Source organism: Macrobrachium nipponense, chromosome 35 (genome assembly GCF_015104395.2).
Source record: "Macrobrachium nipponense isolate FS-2020 chromosome 35, ASM1510439v2, whole genome shotgun sequence".
Lineage (NCBI taxonomy): Eukaryota > Metazoa > Arthropoda > Malacostraca > Decapoda > Palaemonidae > Macrobrachium > Macrobrachium nipponense.
This window is the reverse complement of record NC_061096.1, coordinates 13,431,016-13,454,273: the sequence shown is the minus strand read 5'-3', so window position 1 is coordinate 13,454,273 and position 23,258 is coordinate 13,431,016. Positions and strand designations below refer to the sequence as shown.

Sequence of the window (23,258 nt, the reverse complement as noted above, 5' to 3'; positions counted from 1 at the left end):
ATTAACATCAGATCATTCATTAAACATTCATGAAGTATGTCCTTCAATTGAATCAAAATAAAACATCAACGTTTGCGTTACGTTACATAACAGCATCACGTAACAGTGAAAGAAACAAATAAATGGGAGAATGTCACACTCGACTTTTAATCAGAAAGCTCATAGGTTACACACCCTGGTCAGTGATCCAGACAGGAGCCTTTCCTGAGAACTGGAAACGGCAAAATAGTCGGTAGACTTTAATATCAATAGTGCAAAGTAAGTCTTCACCTGCGTTACCTGAAATTCTAACAGTATCCTATATAACACTAACTGAAGGCATGAGCCACTTTCTATTACATACCAATTAAAGTTGAAAGTGAACATTCTAAATTACTGTAGTTTTAACAGAACATAACCTCATCCAGAAGTTCCATTTGGGGATCAAAATATACTATGCAACTACTTTCTGGTAAGACACAACATTTCTTCTTAAGGGTCAGATGACATGATCGGAAACATGTTGACATTAGATCAAGAACAAATAGGAATGATCCACGAAAGGAAACATAGATCTATGAACTTGATTCACTGTCGCTGTTCCTCTTTCCATTTCATGAAGAATAAGAGTCGCCAGATTCTGACAGGACTCGATTTGCTCTGTACCTGGAAAAACCTCAATCAAATCATCTCTTGAGTAAAGAGTTCACAGTATAGCTAATATTATGGTTTGACATGTTTCAAATGGAAACTCATACATTTCAAACGAAAACTTAAAAATAACAAATGAAAATCAGAAATCTAATGCTGTCACTACAAGAACAGAGAGGATCAGTGGAAGTTAGCACTTGGGCGCTCATGTGAATGTTAAGTGAACCTTTTAGATTTGACAGCGCTCAACTTCTACTGACGAAAAGGTTAGCTGTTGAAAAAAACGTGGAAGGTTTTACAGATATTAATGAAATCGTCTTACAAGTAATACAATAAAATTTAGATGATATTACAAGAACTGTCATGTTTAGATTTAGCATGGAAGACTACAACATTCTTTATTTGCAGGACATGATGTGACCGGCACCCGACTCTCATACAGGCTTGTGTTTGGACGGGGCAAAGGCTGCCACCCCCCCGAACAGGTAGATAATTAGAGGGAGATTTGGGTCATTTTCAGTAACAATGGTAAGGATAAACTTCAAAAGTGACATTGCAAAATGAAAACTAAGGCAGTGTTGCAAACAAAAGCCCAGTTATGAATGAGAACACACTCTGTCTCTTTGAAGTACAATGAACTCCTCTTGTTCACACTTAGGCAAATGAGTAACAATCATAAAACGGACGGACAGCTGCTAAAGAAACTGACTTCAGAAACTAAAATTCTCGTTTTGTAAATAAAAAGGACCAATTCATAGAATATTAAAAGTGAAACACAGGGAAATGAGAATAATTTCAAGTCAATATTCGGTTAAAGGAAGCATTGCACTTGTCATGTTATGTTAGTTCAGTTGGTGACCAATAGCAAAAGAAAGTAATGAACAAAGTATATTGGAGATCAAACAACATTACATTTTTATATTCCAAAAAGCAAATAGATGACGCTAGGCAAGCACGACTTGGAATTGAACAACCGCCAGTTATAAGTTTCTGCATGGACGTCACCCTCACCCTCTACATACTGTCGTGTACAGACAGATACACATGGCAAATAAAAGCAGTGTTTGGTTATGCTAAAAGGCACTGAGAAAAGCAGCTATGCAGAAAAATAATGTAACTAAGGTGTAAGAGGGAGCTAGAAAAATAGGTAAAGGATGGACAAGATCTTGCACTCTTTTATTCCAGAGACACTGACACGAAGACTTATATAGCTGTGGTGTTGTCTAAGCAGTGGTACGGGACTAGTCAAGGAAGGATCTATGGCAGGACGTGGCGGATACACTGATGCTGCTGGAGCCAGTCTCGCTAATAGCACAAGTGGTAAAAGGTCTCAAAATTGGTTAAAGTAACAAAAAAGGAAAAAGCTAGAATTCTGAAGAATATTAGGATAAATCTTGTAGGCACAAAAGCAGAGGATTAACAGGGATTCGGTTTCTAAGATGTAGTACCCAAGCAAAATGAAAATAGGTCCAGTACAGCGTATTCTGGCAACGTAAGTCACTTACTTCGTCACAGTACCAATTCCTTGACAAAAACATCACCAAGGTTGTGATATCAGTAGCACTGACTTTTTCTTTAAGAATACAAAAGACTACAATGCTTGTTCAAAGGTGAATTACTTTAACTTAGGAAGAGGCCGGGAGAAAAAAATTGAAGCAACAATGATGGAACGGAGAAAAAAACAATCCAGAACAAATGATTCAATCAAACCAAAACCGGAAAACAAGAAAGAAAGAAATGGGCTCTGAAATGCTCAAGAGTTTTTGCCAGATCAGTTAATAATGAAGCATCGCTCTTCCAGATAGCAGGAACCATAGACTAATGACAACAATTCTCACTGATGTATCACTTGAAGGTTATTGTTTAATTAATGAAGAAGCAGATTTTGCCAAATGTAATGAATGACCTGTATAAAACAAGAAGGGTTAAAAAGTTTGATAACCGAACTCCTACACTCTTTATTTGATCATTGGCTTCAAAGGTTTACAAAATGCTTAACAGAGTAACGGGGACAGAAATGATTTCTATTTGCCCACACATATTATTGTCCTCCTGCGAGTCACGGAAAATGATTGGGGGAACAGTGAAACAAATCTGAGAGCGTTAGGAGGCCTCTATCTTTGCCGGGAAGCAAGACTCTGTCTGGGGGGACTTCAAATTCTGACTGGGGAAGTAAGGGTCGGCATTGGACGTGAAAAAGACAAATCTCTTGGTTTAACGGATGCAGATGGCAATCTACTCGTATCACTCACTGACAGATAACTAAGGTGGAGTTCATCATTCCTCAACAATTTCACTTGGTCTTCCGCCACTTTAATATGATTAAACGCTCTTCTGCCTCTATGAGCTCCTATGGTGAGGGGTTACTCTATCACCTATCATATCATCATCATCATCATCATCACCCTGGGAAGAAACTACTGAACCATCTTGTTTGTGAGTTCCCTCTCTCGTTCCCTGCGAGTCATACGTCAAGGATGCCACCTACCGTTAAATTGGCCTCCTCGCGAGGTGGGATCCCAGGACAAGACGACGGTGATCTTGCCGTAACTATCCATAACCTTCCACACAGGCGCTTCATCGTGCAGGCCGAGCGAGTAGATGGTCTCACATACGATCTTGGGTATGGCTGTGATGGCTGCGAGGGATAGAGCTCAGCTCGTTACCACGTTCAAACGCATGATATCCGCAGAACGGGTCAAAGATTAAGGGGCAAGGGGATATAAACACACACCATGATTCTTTTAGAGAGCAAGTCAATGCCACAAAGTCATTTCGACACCAAGGAAGGTTAGTTATGTATGACTAGTGAAAGGAATGTCATCACTGGACTATGTAAAGACTGCCTTCACTTGCTCCCACAAGCAATGATCTGCAACACAACATGATCTTCACGAGACGCATATTAGTTAGCAAAGCCACGATCTGTACACTAGAATTATTGTGAAATGAGCTCTGGCCAGACTACAGTCGGCCTTACGAAATGTTCCCATTAACATCAGAAGCAAAGGCATGTATGGATTCATAACTAACCTTACGAAATATTGGACTGTTATGAAGTGATCTTACTGACTGACTGACTGACTGACTGAGCTATTCCCATCATCAATTTGAAAGCTATTATGGTGTTGTCATGTGCCCCGAGAGTTGTAAGATTAATACTGTGAAGTTTCTTGGCCGAAAATAAAAGTGCAAGAACAACAACACTGGGTTAAGAGACACATGCACAAATTATAATCGCTATTCCCCATACATTCACCTGATGCCAACACTAGTGTTATTCATTCACATAATCATAAAAGGCTACTTCATCCATGAAAGAGCTTCCTCCGAAATCTGTGGCAAAGAAATGATAATGATCAAGCCAGATATAGTAGACAACAGTCTTAGCAGATGCATTTTGGTGAATATATGAAAACTAGTAAATTTATAGAAATGAACATGCATCATAAAATCAGTGGTTGTTACTGTTCCATCTTCTGACACTTGTACAACAAGCCATTGTTGTCGACATCTTTATCTCTCTTGACTGATAACTGAGCAATATAATGCATGCCGTATTGGTTACTTATCTTACAATTATCGCTACAGGTGGATTAAAACTGTATACAGACTTTTGCACTGCAAAATTGTTTTTAAGTCTAGAAGCAAAAGGTATCAAGTACTTTCCTTGGGACTTCAAAGCTCATCTATGGAAATACAAAAGCAAGTTTAAAGATCACAGCTGTCAAGGAAAGTTAGAGGTCTGGTCTAGACGTTGTGAACTCAATCTAAGAAACAAAATAAAGAGTAGTCGCTTTTATCTGTGTCACCTGGAATAGTTTCGTGTGTTTCAACTGGGTGCTCAATCACAGAAACATATGCAATACAGAGAAAGCTTGACTTCTAGACCAATGAAGGTTTGATCTGATAGATTTTTTCGCACTATCACACCTAATTCTGGTTTGGACCGGACCGGATGCCAGTGAAAGCTAAGAATCGTCATGTCTTTGTTTAAGAAGAGAAAGAAAAGGGAAGTTTTTCTACCTAAACAACGAAAAGTGTTGCTCTCAGAGCAGAGATGAGAGATTCTGGGAGGATTCTGGAGGAAAAAAAACATCTTTATCCCAAGTACAGTATTTGATTTCCATATTGCTTGTAGTGGAGTGCATGAAACATTCAAAGTGGAATTATTGTCCTCAGTAAAAAGTACCAACGTGATTACGACTGCGTAAATAGATAAGCCTTTTCTTATCTTGAAATTTTCCACTAATTAGGACCGACTCAAAAATGATTTGGGTCACTCATATGCTGGCTATAAACTAAGACAGACATAAATAATGATAAACAGATATACTCTTAATTAATACCAATTAAGTAGAGAGTAAAAGCATCATTCTCGGACATCTTGGAAAGCTTGATAAACTAAAGAGACAGGGCCAATCATCTTTTCTAGAAAAAAAAACTTATCCATAAATCAGCATTTTGGTTCGAGGGGTAAGAGAACGCAACTTTACGAATAACGAATCTTTGACTCATGAAGGTATACTCGTTTCCCAGCTATACTGTTTATACACTCAGTGCCGTCCTCACTCAATGTACAATGTTATTGACTGCATCCGCTTAGCTCTAAAGAGTTGAACACTTTGGAATGAAATCTAATTAAATTCGCTGGCATTAAGCCTGGAACACTCCTGTACGAAACCTTCACTGTCAACCTTCCAAGGATAAGGCACTTTGTCTGTTCCATAACTCTTTGAAAAAGAAAAAAAAAAGAGAGAGAGAGAGAGAGAGAGAGAGAAATAGGCAATATCGCATTTCTAGTCTAATGGCCTCTCAGTGGCTCTCTCGGTTCCGCTTTTTCCGGTTCCACTACACTAGAGTCAATTTGCGTCGCTGGAAAAAGTGAGAACAGGGTTCCAGAAGTTACTATGACAATATCCAGCCCATGCAAACTCAAAAGACAAACAACTATAGTGAACAGAACTTCAAATGAAACAGGGAAAAACAGTAGTTGTGGTGGTAGCCGCAGCAGTAGGTAACAGAGGTCGTGATGATGTGAGGGGCGGTAGTAACAAAGGCCAAGTGACGGAAAGGATACGGTTAGCATTTCATTAAGTTCATAATGATATGCTAAGAACAGGCGCTTTTGGAGGGAACATTATCAACTAAAACTTGTTCAGCTCCGAGTTGATCTCAGGAGAGGAGAATCAAATCACACACAGTTTCGACTGTAATCCTTAGTTACTGAAATGCATAAGGTTAGTCCTATTTCTAAAATAGAAGAGAACTAAAGTACCGGATAACTAAAACTCAAATAATTCGACTAAAACTGACACCGTCACAGACAGACCAAGGCTCATTTTGTTTATAGGGGCTGTAACCTAATCCATCCAGTCTAGAACTCTAGATAAGGATTTTACTTTTTTTTTTTAAATGAAACAGAGTACTTTCCGAATGCATGAAACGTTAATGCACACATAAGTAAGACAGCTACAAAAATCATTCTTATAAATGGAAAGATGCCGAAAATATGTCAAATTCTACAGAAAAGTATCACGATTTTTTTTCTGAGCGATTTTATGTAGAATACTTGATTCAGGATGTAAGTGATCATGCTCTTTCATAGCGTCTAGCTATCAGGATTTAGATAAACCATGCAAGACTGATATCGATATTTAATCATGTAAGTAGAAGAAGCTGAGAGGACTTCTGAGCAAGAGAGAGAGAGAGAGAGAGAGAGAGAGAGAGAATGTAGTTTTTATTCACAGTTAGAGAGAATTAGTCTTATGTTTCTTTATTAAGCAATCACAACATAATTAATCCTAAGGTAATAAAGAGAAATTGCAGATTATTTCTTGAAATTGATGCGGTACATTTTTGTCACTTGAAATCGCACACTTTGACTTCATACCAGAGACAGATTTTGTATTCTGAACTCACGACTGTGATTTGTTTACAAGCGTCCTAGTCAATACATACTACAATGTTTACATACTAATACAAGCATACTATTTACAGCCAAGGCGTAATACACTTCTACAAGGACATTCTAGGCTACGGGATTTTTTAGACATAATTATCTGTCATCATCGTAAAAACAAGTAAAGGACGTTCCATCGTATGGAGTCTCCCTCCAAGTGGTTCTCTCACCCGGGAGGTTTGTCCGGACTTAGCCTATTTCTGTGCCTGGCTCAATGATGAGCGTGACAGCACTCAAAGCAGCCCTGCCATTTTGAAGTCAGCTTGGGCAGTGGCCAACACTGATTTGACTATTCAAGAGAGATCAGGGGAATTGTTAGATTTCTGAACTATCTGGCATCACAACATCTTTACTGATGTTGCATCACAAAGAATCAGCTACAGAGCTCTCGCAATTAAGGCAAGGGCTCTCCGTCTCCCATTATCTTTGCTTGACCATCTTGCCTACATGAAATATCTTTGCTCCAGGTTGCTGACGATGGAACTAACAGGGATATCAAGCTTTGGCTGACCAGAAGTCACTTGAAGGCATGAATCATAAAATAAACTTTTTTAAATCCTATGAAGAAAAGATAACACATATGAGTGCAAAATATCTAAGCACAAAAATACAAAAAGAATACAGCTGTAAGATGTTCTATATCAAAGGTTAAAAAAAATCAGAATACAAAGAAATACATTAGCCTAATGTGATGGCAGAACTAATTACATAAGATATGCGTCAGTAAATAAAGCTTTAGGAAATGACTGTTGAAGACGGAATCTAGGAGTTTAGACTACTGTCACTCTTATGATATCCATGTTACGAGATGAATAAAGAGCATCTTTACAAGACAAAAGAGAACCATGCAAAACTTGGTTTTATTTATATCTAGATCTTAATTATATGGCGTACCATTAACCACACTGCAGCATTATCCATTCTTTAATCATAAATGTTCGAACAAACAGAGAGTGAGTGACTGGCAATATCTCTGAAGATGAGGTATGAGAGCGCAGGCACAGTTGTCAAAAAGGAGCAAAGCCTCTTAAGAGAGTTGCAAAGGAAAACAGCTTATTCGCTGTGAGGAGGACTGGAAGGGAACCCAGCCTTCGTGTCAGCGTCAACCTGCAAAGTTCGTTCGCCTCAGCTGGATCCTGCTGCAGCTTGTTAATGACACTAGTTAGTCTAATTCAAATAGTGAACATTGACTCACCCTAGTAGAGTCTAGGTATTCATGATCAGTTCCAAAATGGACGACAAAGAACTTTTATTAATGATTCTGCATCTGGTGAAATTTAGACAGATCAATTGTTCATTTCAAAGCATTACCTTATTCTTTGAGGACACAGTCACCTAGCTTAGAAGAGAATAATTGTTCAGTGATTGACCTTGCTACAAAATATTTGTGAATTAAACTCAATGGCAGGTGTTATCAAAAGGAACAGATCATGTGTAATTAACGCCACTTAATACAAAATTTCCAAAGTCATTTCTGGGAGAGAGGTCTTCTAACAATTCATTTTATCTGCTGAAGTTCTTGTCATCCACCGAGAAAGTATTTACTAAATAAAAAACAACTCCTTATCATGTCTGTAAAAGCTCTATGTGTTTCTAGTGCTGAAAACTAAAATCCAAACAATACCTTTTCATAAAAGAACATCAGGTGCTACTAAGCGTCGCCTCCGAGGTGCTGGTGCTCAACATGGAGGAAGCTCAATAGGTCGACGTTTGGTACTAGCCCCTCAGTGACCAAAGTATTATATACACCCATTTATGCATTGTGTGGTCGACAAATTATATCAATAAATGATATCTTTGATCCCTAAGGGGCTAGTACTAAACAGGGCGTCCCATTGAGCTTCCGCCATGTTGAGCACCAGCACTTCGAAGATGACGCGTCGATAACAAGTCAAAGTAGATATTATAACTTTCTTCTTAAATGCTGCTTATTCAGTTGACTACAAAAGATACTTAATTAACCTTAGCCCCTCTTCATTCATTATTTCAGCTGCTCATGCTTCAAGTTTTTTCAGCCAAATAACGGTTTTTGTTTTGCCAAAGAGTGACATGTGATACAACATCTAGGATCCAGGTGAAAACTGAATATCATACATATGCTATCAGCATAAAAGGAAATGGAAACTGAAATTACAATCTTCACATCATCAAATCAGAATGAACATACAGAGTTTGGACATAGCACTCTTCATTACAGAGAATGAATATATCATTCAACCATATTTTGTACAGAGGAAACCTCTTCCTTGTGACAGTCAACATGTTCAGATTCTTCTGTTAGCCTGATTTCCATTTGAAAAGGAGAAAAACAGAAATACCCACATTATAAATTAGGAGTAACAGAATGTAAAAAAAAGTAATCAACCTGATTAAAATTGATGATACAAAAACAATTAAAAGGCATTTTTTAACAGAACTTAAAAAAAAACACTGCTACTCTTACACTGGCTATACAATGAGTTAACAACAGATTTGTTTATCATGAAAAGCGATAGTGTGAGTTTAGCTCAATATATCACTGAGTTCCATCATTCATAAAAGTGACATGACATTATAGGACCTGTTTACAAAGCAAAGGTTATACCAATAGAATTTGAATTCAAATTGACAGTGAAATACAGAACGTATTAGTGAAAACATGACTCATACAGGTAATGAACAAAGTCCTTCTCCAGTAGAACAACTTAGACATAAATTCAAGAGACCTGAAACTTTGAAAATGGTACAAAGCATACATTGAAAAAGAACAGTGAATTGTAACTCGAGTACATTAGCACGAAGAATTGCTATTTTCCTCTTCTGGTGATCATGACCACGAAATATTAAAACAACTCTTAAATTATAATCAGATTCAAAGTCCTCAGGGTAAGCAATAGACGGCAATATTAGTAAATAGATCAACACTCTGGGATCAGCCAATCCAAAGTTAACCTTCATAGCATCTAAGAGATTCATCTGCAAAGTTTTCAATACAAGAATATCACAATCTTATGGATATATATATTATATATTTATATATGTATATATTAGCATATTCAAGCAGAATTTAAAACACAGGGAAACCTAAATTATTATGATGAAACTGAAGGAATAAAGAAATAGCATATACATGTAAATCTCAACATAAGATATTTTAACAAATTTCTTACTGAACAAAATATGAACACTGTTAAATATTATGGCATGGTCATTTACTCAAATACATACAAAGCTACACGCATACATACATATTTACGAAATAACAGATACATACAACTAATTTTGTACGATGTAGGCCACATAATTATATAAGCAGTCGCACAATAAACTCACGCACACACACACAAATATACATACATACATACATATATATATATACTTTTATGTAAATGTGTATAGATACTATATATAAGATATATTATATATATATATATATATACATATATATATACATATATATATGATATATATATAGATAGATATATATATATATACATATATATATATATATATATATATATATATACACACACAATTACATTGAAGTCATAGAAAAAAAAGCACTGTAATGTTTAAAATAGTCCTTTAGTAACTTGAAGGGAGACATTCAAGTCTGTAAACCCAGAGGTTCCTTCAGAAGCAAACAGCATAAAAATGACGGCAGCCATATACCCGTGTTTCTTCTTCCCTCTTTTTTGTTAAGTGATGAAGATTGAAGTTACTCTACTCCCATTTCGTCCTAAATAATCGCCTTTTTGTCATGTCAGCCCCAGCAAGAAAGTGTAATTGTCATCATATAAGTGTGACCAACAACTTGATGTCCTATTTTTGACAAGTAAATCATTCTAAACTCGATTAACTGTAATCATCTCTTTACCTATTCAACTAGGAAATGGCAATGCTTTCCCAGGCCATTAAGTTCATACAAACTTTTATCAGGTAGCTTCAACTCATCTCAAGTAAGTGTACTAAATGACGAATGAGCAACGAACACTGTTTTTCCTCAATATCTACGCTTTTCAAGTCATTAGTAATTTAATATTGAACCTTCATAAAGCCGCGTTTTTCCAAACCACGTAGCATATTCCCTTTCTCTTCTTAATGTAATCTACAGAGGAAGTTCTTTGGCTTCTGTCAGGAATGACTACTCACTATTATCTTCTGTGATCAACAATACCCTATGCATGTATAAGAAGGCGCTGCGTTCTTTTTCAGAACACTTCAAAAGAAGGAGCTCTATAAGATGTTCAAAAACGACCCTCACCTGGCAGAACCCAAGTGACTTTTGGACAATGTTTCACGCAGTGGCCTGAGAGGAGAGTGGCCTTCCAGCCAAGAGCTCAGAGGTGGGTGTTTCAAGCCCTCTAAGAGGTAATACTAATTACTAATTATTCCCTGGCAGTTTGTGAGTTCTTCAGGCTGTCTGAATGGCTTTTTACGTCATCAAATGAACATTCATTCTCTCTTGGGACAAGATCCAATGAGTCTGAATAAGGCCCTCGACAGATGAAGGTATGGGCCGAGTGTGTCAGTTCACCGCTTAAGGTCAGATGTAGCAAAAAATCGGAGAACCCTGTGACTTTCCATGAAGGGGTGAATGTGAATGTTGAAGGGAGGACTTGTGTTTTTCTGACAAACGTCCACACTGCACACTGGAAAGAAGATGCATTCTCATCTATACTTAACAGCCTGTCCTTTGGACTTCCTTCGGGTGATCCCTCTTTCCAAGTAACTTCTTTCTGTTCATCTCATGCATGACTGTGACTGCAACCTACTCGACATCCTAATCCTACATTTAGGGTCTTGACCCTCACGAAGTGCTGCCTGATACTTCCTCAAATAGCATCGCAACAATAATCTAGAGGGAAAATGTGAACAACGTACTCCCTAGATATAGAATGTGGGTCAGTATTCTAAAATGGAATGTAAGCAGGCAGATAGACAGATGAAGTGTAAAGTTCTAATGCCATTAAGATATACATAGCTTCATTGGTACAAATGATTTGTTCTTGCCTTTTTATTCCCAGCCAGACCCAAGTGCCTTGGTTATTTCCAGGGGAGCCTGACACTAACCATCGTCTTGTCTTCATCTCACTTGGTTACCCAAATGGGGGATGTCCAACAGAACAGGAGATCTGACTCGTTATATGCAAACTCCCCCAACAAAACAGGTGAACTGACTCATTATATGCAAACTCCTCCAAAGAAACAGGCGATCTGACTCATTATATGCAAACTCCTCCTGCAAAACGGGTGATCTAACTCATTATATGCAAACTCCCAAGTCCTAACTTTCTCTTTCAGAAACAAGTATTTGCATGTTTCTGAAGGTGTGTCATAATGATAGGAATATATAGAAGCATCTATATATTCCTATATGTGTAGTGTTTGAACATGAGACAGTGAGTTTCCAGTACCTTTTTGTAAGAATGGTGTTTAACTTGCCACGTTTTCCCTCTGCTTGGCCACTATCTCCAGTGAAAGGGGTCGAAACGGCCTTCATATGCATTGGGGGGAAAACTACTAAAAGGAGCGAGAGTCGGCAACAAAATACAGGTCCAACAACAAGATCCTTTTCGAAAGACAGAAGCAAAGGATAAGCAAGTATGAAAGACGTATACACAATGGAGTGACAAATCTAGAAATCCAGTTTATGCAATCAGAACTTGAGAGCAAATTCTTTTATTACACCTAAAACATACTAAGGAGAGTCATTCATCCGTTGAACATGTTATTCGGCATAATTTACAATAAACTTCCAAGGAGATTCATTTATGGTTTGTACTAAAAATTTATGAAAAATCATTCAGATACTAAAATTCTTTATCTTGCTAAAAGCTGCTAATCTGATCTTTTCTGTGCATATGCAATCATTTTTTTTATGCCTTGAGGCTCGACCTCACACTCTAGTCGTTTGCTTGGCTGCCTGTCTGTCTGTTTCTTGTGCATTCCAGTCAGTAAGACACCAATGTGTATTTCATAAATCCTAGTTGAATGGCTGACCCCCTAGGTTCCCCTGTACGATCTACCTTTCGAGTTACCTGCTTATGCTCTGTTCCATAGATGGAGGTCAATAGTTTTATCTTTGCACCCTTAATAGTTTGCTCATGTATTCTTTCCTTCCAGCTTTTGCAGAAGGAAGATTGTTAAAGAATGATCAAATAATGTCTTTAATGATGTCACCCCTTTAGCAACCTTTAATAAGTTGCAAACAAGAGAAAAAATGTATTTCGAAATATTCAAGGAATTCATGTGGAATTCAAAGTTAAAGATAGAAGTATTAATTGTGGGATTTGAGGTCAAATAAGATATTCAAAGTTGCATGTGATATCTGTGTCAAAACCTGAAGTCTACATGTATACTGTGCAAGGTCCAAAGTTCCAATATACCAACATTCCCTTCAACTTGAATCAGGACATGGTTCTTTTGGCTCATAACCTGTCAGACTACCAGATAGTGCAAAAGTGCCCATCTGGCAACGGTATCAGTCAGCCTGATGACGTAATTGTATTTGACAAGCAGTTGCTATTGTTACATACACTGATGCCGCCAATGACTATCTAACTCGTTATAAGGATCAAGACACCCCGAGTCATCACACTGTTTTGATTTGTGTACCTAGGACTCCTACTGCTTATGGGTGTTGTATTAAAATATGTTTGAACTTGGATAGTATATTTCCCTGCTATTTTTTCCGACGTTTGTTTTTCTCTAAATATTGCTCAAATTCAGATTTTTCAAAGCTATAAGAACCTATAAAAAGCAAGTAATAGGCTGATCAAGGCCGTGTCTCTTGGCATGAAAATTAAATCGATTACAAAAGCATCTGTTCGGAAACACCTTGTAACACACTCGGAAAAAATGCTATTAATGAAACTCTACCCTAAATTCATTGTTTTGAGCCCACGGAAACCGTTGGTTTACCCATGGATTTTTCTCCCAAGTTTTCTTTCACCAATGTTGTCTATGCCAAGCTGTAACTGTTAAGCCTAAATGAAGGCAGTGAATTGCTTTTAACATTTAACTGAGTAAGCAGAAGGCGACATCAATCAAACATCCCAGCGAGAATCATTAGCAGTCTGAAATCTTCATGCGCTTACAAAGAATGAAATTATGAGCAAATACGTCGACGGCCTTCTCCCAAAGTCAGTCGACGAGCAAATACTATTGAAGTAGCTTCAAGTGTTACTACCGGGAATTCCTGGGAAGTCCCCGGGCTTTAGGCTCTAAAGGCGGTTTCCCAAGGCACAGGAGTGCCTGGTAAGGGGTTGCGGAATCCCCTTGAAGAAGAGAGTTCTCCCTTAATGGAGGAAGAGCTTCTCTTTAAGGCCAGTTTCAACAGTTGCATCCTCATTGTTCTACAGGACGTCACAATCACCAAGTTTCCCATGGTACAGATCTTGCGAAACAACAAGAATTTCATAGATGATGGGTGGATAGGCAGAAACATACGTCCATACATACATAGAGAGATAGACAGATAGATATTCATTAAGAACAAGCATAAAAGACCATTGGGCTGCAAGATTACCTTCATAGAATAGAATCCTCACAAGTGAAAAATAAAATACAGAGAGAAGAAAATAAGGAATAACAAAATGCATATTCGCAAACGAACAAAGCTCTGACTTCAAAAACTGCAGTAACTCTCTCAGAAAGACATGACGTGGTTTCACAGTAAAGGGAGAGAGACAGCTCTGGAAATGGTTGAGATAATGTAGCCATTCATTGAAAAGAATATGGATGTATGCTCATACTCCGCACAGCAAGTAGCCAAGGCAGGAGTTCTTGCAACACAGGGACTTACAAATAAAAAAAGCCGGGAATTATATTCTGTAGCACTACAGAAAAGCGACCAAACCAATGCAAGAGAAATGTCAGTTAAGGCGTTCATGGAAATTCAGGATCCAAATAGAGGTTGGGGAAGATTGCCAAACGAGATACATTTCGGGCTAACTTATACAACTATCATTGCTAAGAAAAAGGAAACAGCCACTTCTAGCAAAATGTCAAAGATCCCTGGAAGCTACTGACATCCAAACTATAGAAGAGTAATAGGTGAACGAAAATGCTGGAATATATGACACATAAAATCGTTTCTGTCTTTAAGTGCAGAAAACTTTTGCTAATTGTACATTGTTTCGCTGTAGCAGTATACAATAGCTTTATTGGTTTGTACGCACGCTCATACAGGTACCCCAAAATGTCGGCCAGGATTCAATGAAACTACCAGTGAAGTGCAAGTAAGAATATGAGCAGGCTAAACTACAACTGGAAATGAAATGAAATGCAAAATTAAAAAATCAGTCTTTTGGCACTGCCCTAATATTGAAATTACATAGAAAATATTCATGAACAGCGGGAACTTTTCCCCCATGCTAAGCGAAGGAGGTGAAAGAAATTCTGAAGACGTTAAAGAAATTTTTGTGAAATTTCGGATAGTGAAATTCAGATATAGTTGATCGAATCTGGGAAAAAAGTGAGGTGGACACCAGTGCAGACTGAATCGTGTCGTTAATCTGCTTAATAGATTCCAATTGCCTTCTGTGCTTGTCTTAAAAAATGCAACGACCATCAGTGCTAAGAGATCCTTTAAATTGCCTGACTATTTTTTCAAGAGATAGATATTGTATCCAGAGTAACTCATACTAAAATCCAATTACTGACCACAGACCTTGGCCATTATTTGGACTAGGCACAAATGGTCTAATGTATCCATGAACAGTCGCATGAGGGCGTTTTGAGGAGTGTAGTGGCCACGGCAGAGCAGGATCGCACTCGCATTGAAGCCCAAGGTTCCTCCTCTCACTTCCTGCCAGATTAGGATCTTAGAAGGTATAAAGACAGTTATGAACCTAGCATGACTTTTGTTCTAATTTAGGAGATACTATGAAATGTCCATGCTTACTGCCAAAGACCCTTTAAGAATTAAAGTGGCCATAGTTATATGCCAGAGTCAGTGCTTCATCTCGTGTACAATTTTCTGCTGGAAGCAAGTCAGTTACGTGGAATCCAGAGCTCGTTTTAAAGAGAGTTGCCTTGCCAAGCACTCAGTTCTTTTGTATGAACTGCCAAAGGACATTTAGGAAGTTCTGTTATATAGCTATGGGATAAGTTCCTATGTAACGTGTAAATATTCGATTATAAAAACCAGAAAAACCAGGTCTAGATTTTAGTTACTATTTCTGTGCAAAGTGTTAGTGATGTAACCTTTATTGTGTGATGACGTGAAAAATTTAAATACTAATTTTCAGAAAAGTCCTTCTGAAAAAGGTCTGAGTTTTTGTAAGGAGGGAGGTTCTTGGTGACAACATACCACCTCAAGTTTCAGCAACTGAATATGTCTGTACAATTAGCCATACTCCACTTATCCGAGGCAACTCTGCCCGTTCAAATATGATGTATACCTTTTGCACATGTATATGTGATGTGTTGGTGTTTGTTCATGAGACACATCCAAGCTACGCAGGAGTTTGGAATCATTCTTTTTTTTATGTTGTGGTAAGAGGTAATCCTGCCATAGCAAATAATGTGCTTAACTTAGAATCTTGTCCCTATATTCTTAATGATTGGTCAGGATTTCTTATATTGTAACAGATCTTTGTAGCTTTTGTTTGTTATTGTTTTCAATGGCTCTAGAAAACTGGCTGAAGTGAAATTTATAGCAGGGTCCCCTACCCCCGGCACCCACCCACCGTCTCGTTCCCAAAGGGTTTCGAGAAACACGTTTGGGGCTGCTATTTTGAATATAGTATAAAGGAGAAATCATTCCTTATAGGAAATAAATAAGACAAAACCAATACGACAGACCCTGCAGCTGTACTCAAGATTTCAGAGACTACCTTCGCTTTGTGGAGGTAAGTAGGAGATAGGGGCGTTGGGTTGGTAACATGTGGTCACCTGTGTTGGGCGAATGAAAACACAAGGTTCCACCTGTTGGGGCCAACTTATGAAAGGGTGCGCAGAAGTACAGTTTTACGCACACACGCATACACACACACACACACACACACATATATATATATATATATATATTATATATATATTTTTATATATATATCTATATATAAAATATATATATATATTTACATGAAATGAATTTTCAATCTCTCATGAAGTAAAACTGCCAGCTAAGTCGCAGTCTTAGGGCGCCTGAATGACTGTCCCATCAGCTGATCGTCTGAAACATTCGAATTTGGGAGGACACACTGATATGAAGAAGCAAAGTTTCATTCTTTTACTGTTTATTTAAAACATTCAAATAGAGAGAGAGAGAGAGAGAGAGAGAGAGAGAGAGGAGAGAGAGAGAGAGACGAGAGAGAGAGAAGAGAGAGAGAGAGAGAAGAGAGAGAGACAGACCAAGCTGTTTTCAAAAGAAGATAAAAATAGCACATGTAATAAATAAGTAAGGAATTTGAAACTAAATTTCAGTGTGTTATAATTAGAGGTTTCAATGTCCATCATAGGCACGTTGTCAACATTTTCATAGAATAACTTTATGTTTATACAGCGGGACTTGTGATGGATCTCGAAACGTCTAGTCATACTGTCAAGTTTTTACACTGAATGTAAATATGTACATATATATATATATATAAATATATATATATATATATATATATATATATATATATGTCTATATATATATGTATGATATATATGTATATATACATAAATATGTATATATATACATATATATATATATATATACCGTATATACATATATATTTATATAATATCATATATAATATATATATATACATTTATTAAGCATATATATATATATAATATTATAGTATATATATATATATATATATATATATCGTATAAATATCACGAAGTTCCAATATCATATTCATTTGCTACAAACGTGTTAGTTCCTTGTCCTTGAACACTTTTTTAACTTAATTCAAAATCATTATAAATTAAATGTATTGTGGAATTACTCCACTAAAATATTACCTATTTTAGAGAGCAATGCCAAATGAGAGCAGTAATGATGTTTTTGAGAAATCACCATCTAAAACGTGACGTAACATCACGAAAATGATTTCATGTATCATATTCATAATGGCTAAAAGAATCTAGGAAGTGGCCGCCTTTTTTCGCCAAACCATTCACTGTTCGTCTGCAAAAGTTTTGTTGATAACGGGTTAGGCTCACAACGATAACATTGCATAGATATATATTGCATGAATCCAGCTTTATTCACGACATTCTGCTTTTCTAAGTTGCAGTGTTCAGGTATTTGCCATTGCATCTTGCTGTTAAAAGGGGCTGGGTGTTTGTTTTCTTTTTCTTATAGAGCATACTGCTTTTGTAAGAACAGATTCTCACTGAATATGATTGATCACCGTTACAATTATTTAGCCAATGAATCATTCCTATGGCTCATGTTTTAATTATTTTCCATTTTATTGGCCTTTATTAAGCTAGGCTATACTGATGCCATTTTTATCAATGTATCTTATTTTTCTGAGGTGCAATGCTGCAGGGTTTCTTTTTTCTTCTTTCTTTCTTTTGGTGCGTTCGGTTTCAGTACTATTTAATACTGAACCTTTCTCATGACAAACCTGCCAAAGGTCTCGTTCGGAACACAGCTGGATTGGCCGCTGCTGTGTCATCACAGATCCCTTTATGCAAACTGCAGGAAGCAAATATCTACTCAAGAATCCAGACAAGAGGAATGTGAGACATACAAAGGTGCTATCAAAAGTGATTCTTTGAAGACAGAGACACTGCAAGTGGTCATCGCTGACTTCACACTTTTAAATCGAACGGAAAATCACGCGCGCACACACTCAGCCTCACAATCATACGTCCACAAATCAACACACGTAGAGTGAGTTCATAATCCGTTAAGAGACAGACAGACAGACAGACAGGCTGAAACTTACATCGATCCGCTGGTTCATCACCAGAGGAGAGACTTGGGAAATGGCCCCTGCAGAATATACTAACACTTTGAAATCCTCAAAAAGTCCCATGTATTCATGAAAGTGTGAGTGCAATCCAGATTTCCTGGAATGTCTTCGGACGAGGGTTTGAGTGGCGTTTGCATTTGATAGAAAATAATGATGACTTGGGAGCCTAATATGATGGAACACGTTCCATGGCTATGAGGCAATCCTGCATACCACAACCAAAGAGAATATTTCTTGGACACTTCGTGGCAAAAGATTGCAGAACACATCCCTAGATAACATGTTTCGCTGAAGTCATCAGACGTATGATAATTATGTTACTACTCATTCCTAAAAACTTCTGCTACTGTTATTTTTCAGCTGATTGTCATAATTTGTACGCCGGGTGTACAAGGGAAATACTTATATGTATATAGTATGTATGTATGTATGTATGTGTATATATAATATATATATATATATATATATATATATATATATATATATATATATCGAGCTACAATGTCCTTTAATATCTAATTCGCTCTACCTCGGAATTAATATATTTTCATATATGCTTAACCGAAGGGGAATTTTTTCTCGATAATAGACTTGCCTGGACCTGGGCGCGAACCCATGGAGCCTTTCAAATCCAGGAACGTCAGTGAAGCTTTTACCTACTACACCACCGCAAGAGCCTCTAGCGGTGGTGTAGTAGGTAAAAAGCTTCACCGACATTCCTGGATTTGAAAGGCTCCATGAGTTCGCGCCCAGGTTCAGGCAAGTCTATTATCGGGAAAAAATTCCCCTTCGGTTAAGCATATATGAAAATATATTAATTCCGAGGTAGAGCGAATTAGATATTAAAGGACATTGTAGCTCGATATATGTATATAAATCACGGAAATGTGATATGACTTATATATATATATATATATATATATATATATATATATATATATATATATATCTATATATATATATATATATATGTATATATATATATATATATATATATATATATATATATATTAGTTTGTGGGTGTTTCTACAGCTCATGCTATGGTCCTGTTTTATTAAGTTGTAATTCTTTTGGATTTCCAGTAGGTAAAATCATATAGTTACCAGTCAACTACTCCAAAATTTTGTCAGCTAATAACTTCATTAATGTTTCCCTTAAGGAGCCATAAGAAAGCGACTGGTATTTCAAACAAAACATGAAGAGTAGTACAACAGGGAACCTTGACTGACGTTCCTTTTTCCACGTAGACAGCTGCCAGGTACATAGAATGGTGAGTGCGAACTGAACCCTTGCTCCAGTTTGGTCTTAGGGTATTTATCTGAAGCAATTCAAGGCTGCTGGATTCTCTTGAAACGATGACAGTTCCTAATGTCACAGGACGCCTCAGAGGTGTGTGTTATTACACGAGTCGACACGTTTGTAGGCGTGCTCTCGCCGTGACACCTCTCAGTTGGTCTACCTGCCTCCTCTCCGATGTTTGATGGGACTTCATCTGCAAAACCTCCCTAGAAATGGAGCGTCACGTCTCAGGAAGTACTTCGAAGAATCTTATTCTGCACGTGGCACCATTTGGCCCTCTTGTGTTCATGCAATTTAACAAACATAAACATGCCACACGGGATCAAATCCGTCCAAAGAGATGTGTCATTTCACCCGTTTTTAGAGGAAGAAGAGGCGGTGGGTGACCATTTCGTCTCCACGGAGTCAATATGAAATTCTCCACATAGTGGCAACATACAGACTGAACTATTCTACAACAACATTAAAAGGCAGAAAGACCACGAGTGCCTCCACTCCGGGAGAAGCAGCTCGGTTATGGGCGGATGCTGTTGTCTGACAAAAGCTGTTCAGAAAGAAATGATTCCTTGTGTCTACACTGCGTCGTCGCCAAATGAATGACGGAATTCTGAGGTTGTTGATCCTAATAGCAAGGGTGGGTCATGCTAATGGAAACAGCTAATTATATACTGAAGTCATGTTATGATTTTTCCTTGTTAATGGCAGCAACACATTTTGAAGCTATGACTAGGTCCTAGATGAATAGCAGTCTACTACATCGGGGTGATTCTACTCTGTTGTACCTGTAGCTTTTCATTTAATATCATTACAACAAAACATCTGACTAAATCATGACAAAAAATGAAGCTTGAATAGATGATTGCATGCTAAAGAACATCTGATATTTCTGATTAACCATCTTGGATACGTGATTATGTAATGGTGTTAACCCTTGGGGTAATTTCTGGGGTGGAAGTAGTGGCCCATTTCAGAAAGGGAGGAAGCCCGCTGCTCAGGGCATAAAATAGGAATGGCAATTTCCTTGTAAATCGGGAAGGCTATTCTTATTATAACTACTACGATGCCATCGACAAAGATGGTAGAAAACACAGCAAAGCTCTTCTAATGATGACCTTTAAAAAATGTTCCTATGGAAAACAGTAATCAAATTGTTAAGAAAGAATCCACCTGTACACAATGAATCATGGGAGGGATCGAAGTCAAATTGCGCGTGAAACGGAACGCAAAGCTCCGGGTTAGTTCTGGTTCGTCATTTGCACCGAATGCACTCAGTGCAAATAACTTGGGGAACTAACGCTCATCACGCCTACGTGTTAAACTATATCTGAAATTTACAATGAAGTTAGAGTCAAGCTAAGTCCCCACCCCCTATATTCACCCCTATATTGAATGAATACACAGACCATTCTTTCATTCAACCAAAGCGCTTTTCCTAACAATGACTTCACTTTGATCTTCAATCCTCATCCATTTAGATTTTTGAAATAGATATATATATAAATAAAGGTGTTTAGAAGTAGATACAAGCCTGTATATTTTCAATGAAATGTTAGCAAGTAGGAGCAAATCTAAATAGAACAGATTACTTTACACGCGTTACTTATTCTCCAAGAACTGGACAGTGTAAGTGTCGAATGACTGCTATGAATTTTATGAGCTACAAGATATGGTGCTTGTATCTGTCATCCTTCAGGGTCAACTAGTTTGTCTGCGACCTCCTGTTGAGAGGGCTATGCTATTTACAGTGTCATATGCCAACAATGAGGAACGATATAGACGTCATAGATCAACTACACCTGGAATGAAGTGACCTGAGCAAAATTGGAGCGCGTTCAGTGAGGCAGAACGCTTTCTGTCAGTCTGTTTATGAACGAAGCATCTTTTCCAACACGGTTCTGCGTCGGTGGGAAAAAGAAAGGCATTACTATCACAGTTCAAGACAGACCACTTCCTATCAACTATGGGAAAGAGAAAGGACTTGGTGGGTGCTTCTAGTAGGACAAGAATCCTCGCTGGAAAAGACTCATAAACTGGCCAAAATATTTCTCTCTTGCGATAATCACTGGTTTGATTTTTGCTATAACTCGTCCAGCTAGGATTCATCTACAGCAGATACCCGAAAATGCTAACTCTCTATTCTGCACTGAATGAATACTACCCATCTCTTTGTCACATGTGCAGGCTTTGCAGATACTTTGCAACCCAAACCACTGGTTAAATATCCTATGACTCAGTGAAATTCCTTTTCCTTTTTTTTACATATCACTTTCCCATTTACATAGTCTGTCTCCTACACATATGTAATATGATGCACAGTATACTATACATAACATATTTGCCACTGCATATGAGGTCATTTTCAACTTTTTCTTTTATCCTTAGAAAATTATTTAACAATTGCATGCACATTATATATAATTATATGTATGTGTGGGTTGTGTGTGTATACTATATACTATATATCTATATATATATATATATTTATATAATATTTAATTTTATATTATATATATATATATATATACGTATATGTATATATTTATATAATTATGAGGAGAGTTCTAACTTGTGCCTGAAAACGAGTGGAGGTTTTCTCAACCAATGAGATTCCAGCCAATTTCTACCTGCTAAACTGAAGAACTGAGAAAGCAGTAAAGAAGCCTGTCAGTCTTCTGATAGATTTGAGTCTTTTTAATCTGATCACTGCATAATACCAACCTTGCTTTCTTTTTCTCTTTTTTATTCAAGACCTAGAAGAACCACTGACTGCAATTAGTTATTCAATCGTATACCGCCATGATCCCCCTTCGTTAACAAATCATGAATGGAACAATAAAATAATCATTTACTTGTACCACTACGCCTAACCTAAAACCGTCTTTTGATCTTCAGCTGCATCGTTAATAATAATAATAATAATAATAATAATAATAATAATAATAATAATAATAATAATAATAATAATAATAATAATAATAATATCATCTATCTTCGCATTCAATTCCTTCGTGGAGCTACAGCTCGCATCCAGAGCCATCACCAGAAACTTGTGCTGTCAAAGAGCTTCGAGTCTTCCTTCTCTGGAAGGTGCTACTGGCTCTTCTTAATATCAGGACTACTGTCGACTCGTATCAAGTGTTCAGGGGATATGGTCTTTGAAGTGTTATTAAGAATGGGAAAATGGAGTGATTTTGAGAAAATTGCAAGACAAAACAGAGAATACTACAACAGCATTTTCGTCATGAATTCATAATCTGTGAGCACCGGGTTAACGGACAGCTACACCGCTGATAGTGCAAGTGCACGGAAGTCAACGTTTGACCTCAATGTAAACTTTGGCTCAAGAAAACAAAAATCTCTGAGAAATCACTGATGAATAAACGTTTATGGCAAAGCTAAAACAATGGTGATTTAGATCTTATTAGTTTCTGTTGGCGGTTGGCAGCAATAAGAAAATTATATT

At 37.4% G+C, this 23,258-nt stretch overlaps 1 protein-coding gene across 8 annotated transcripts in view; it reads right to left on the bottom strand.

Moving 5' to 3' along the window:
* Nucleotides 1–23,258, bottom strand: part of LOC135208432 (ras-interacting protein RIP3-like) — a 136,975-nt gene that overhangs the window by 36,771 nt on the left and 76,946 nt on the right. For 6 of the 8 annotated variants that reach the window (XM_064240597.1, XM_064240596.1, XM_064240598.1 and 3 more), the window contains one exon: nucleotides 3,119–3,268. The exons of 1 other annotated variant lie outside the window; for it this stretch is intronic. In XM_064240597.1, coding sequence (XP_064096667.1) covers nucleotides 3,119–3,268 — 150 coding nt within the window. Of the gene's footprint in view, nucleotides 1–3,118; nucleotides 3,269–21,591; nucleotides 21,914–23,258 lie in introns of those variants that run through there. One more of the 8 variants, XM_064240602.1, reaches the window with a different exon arrangement.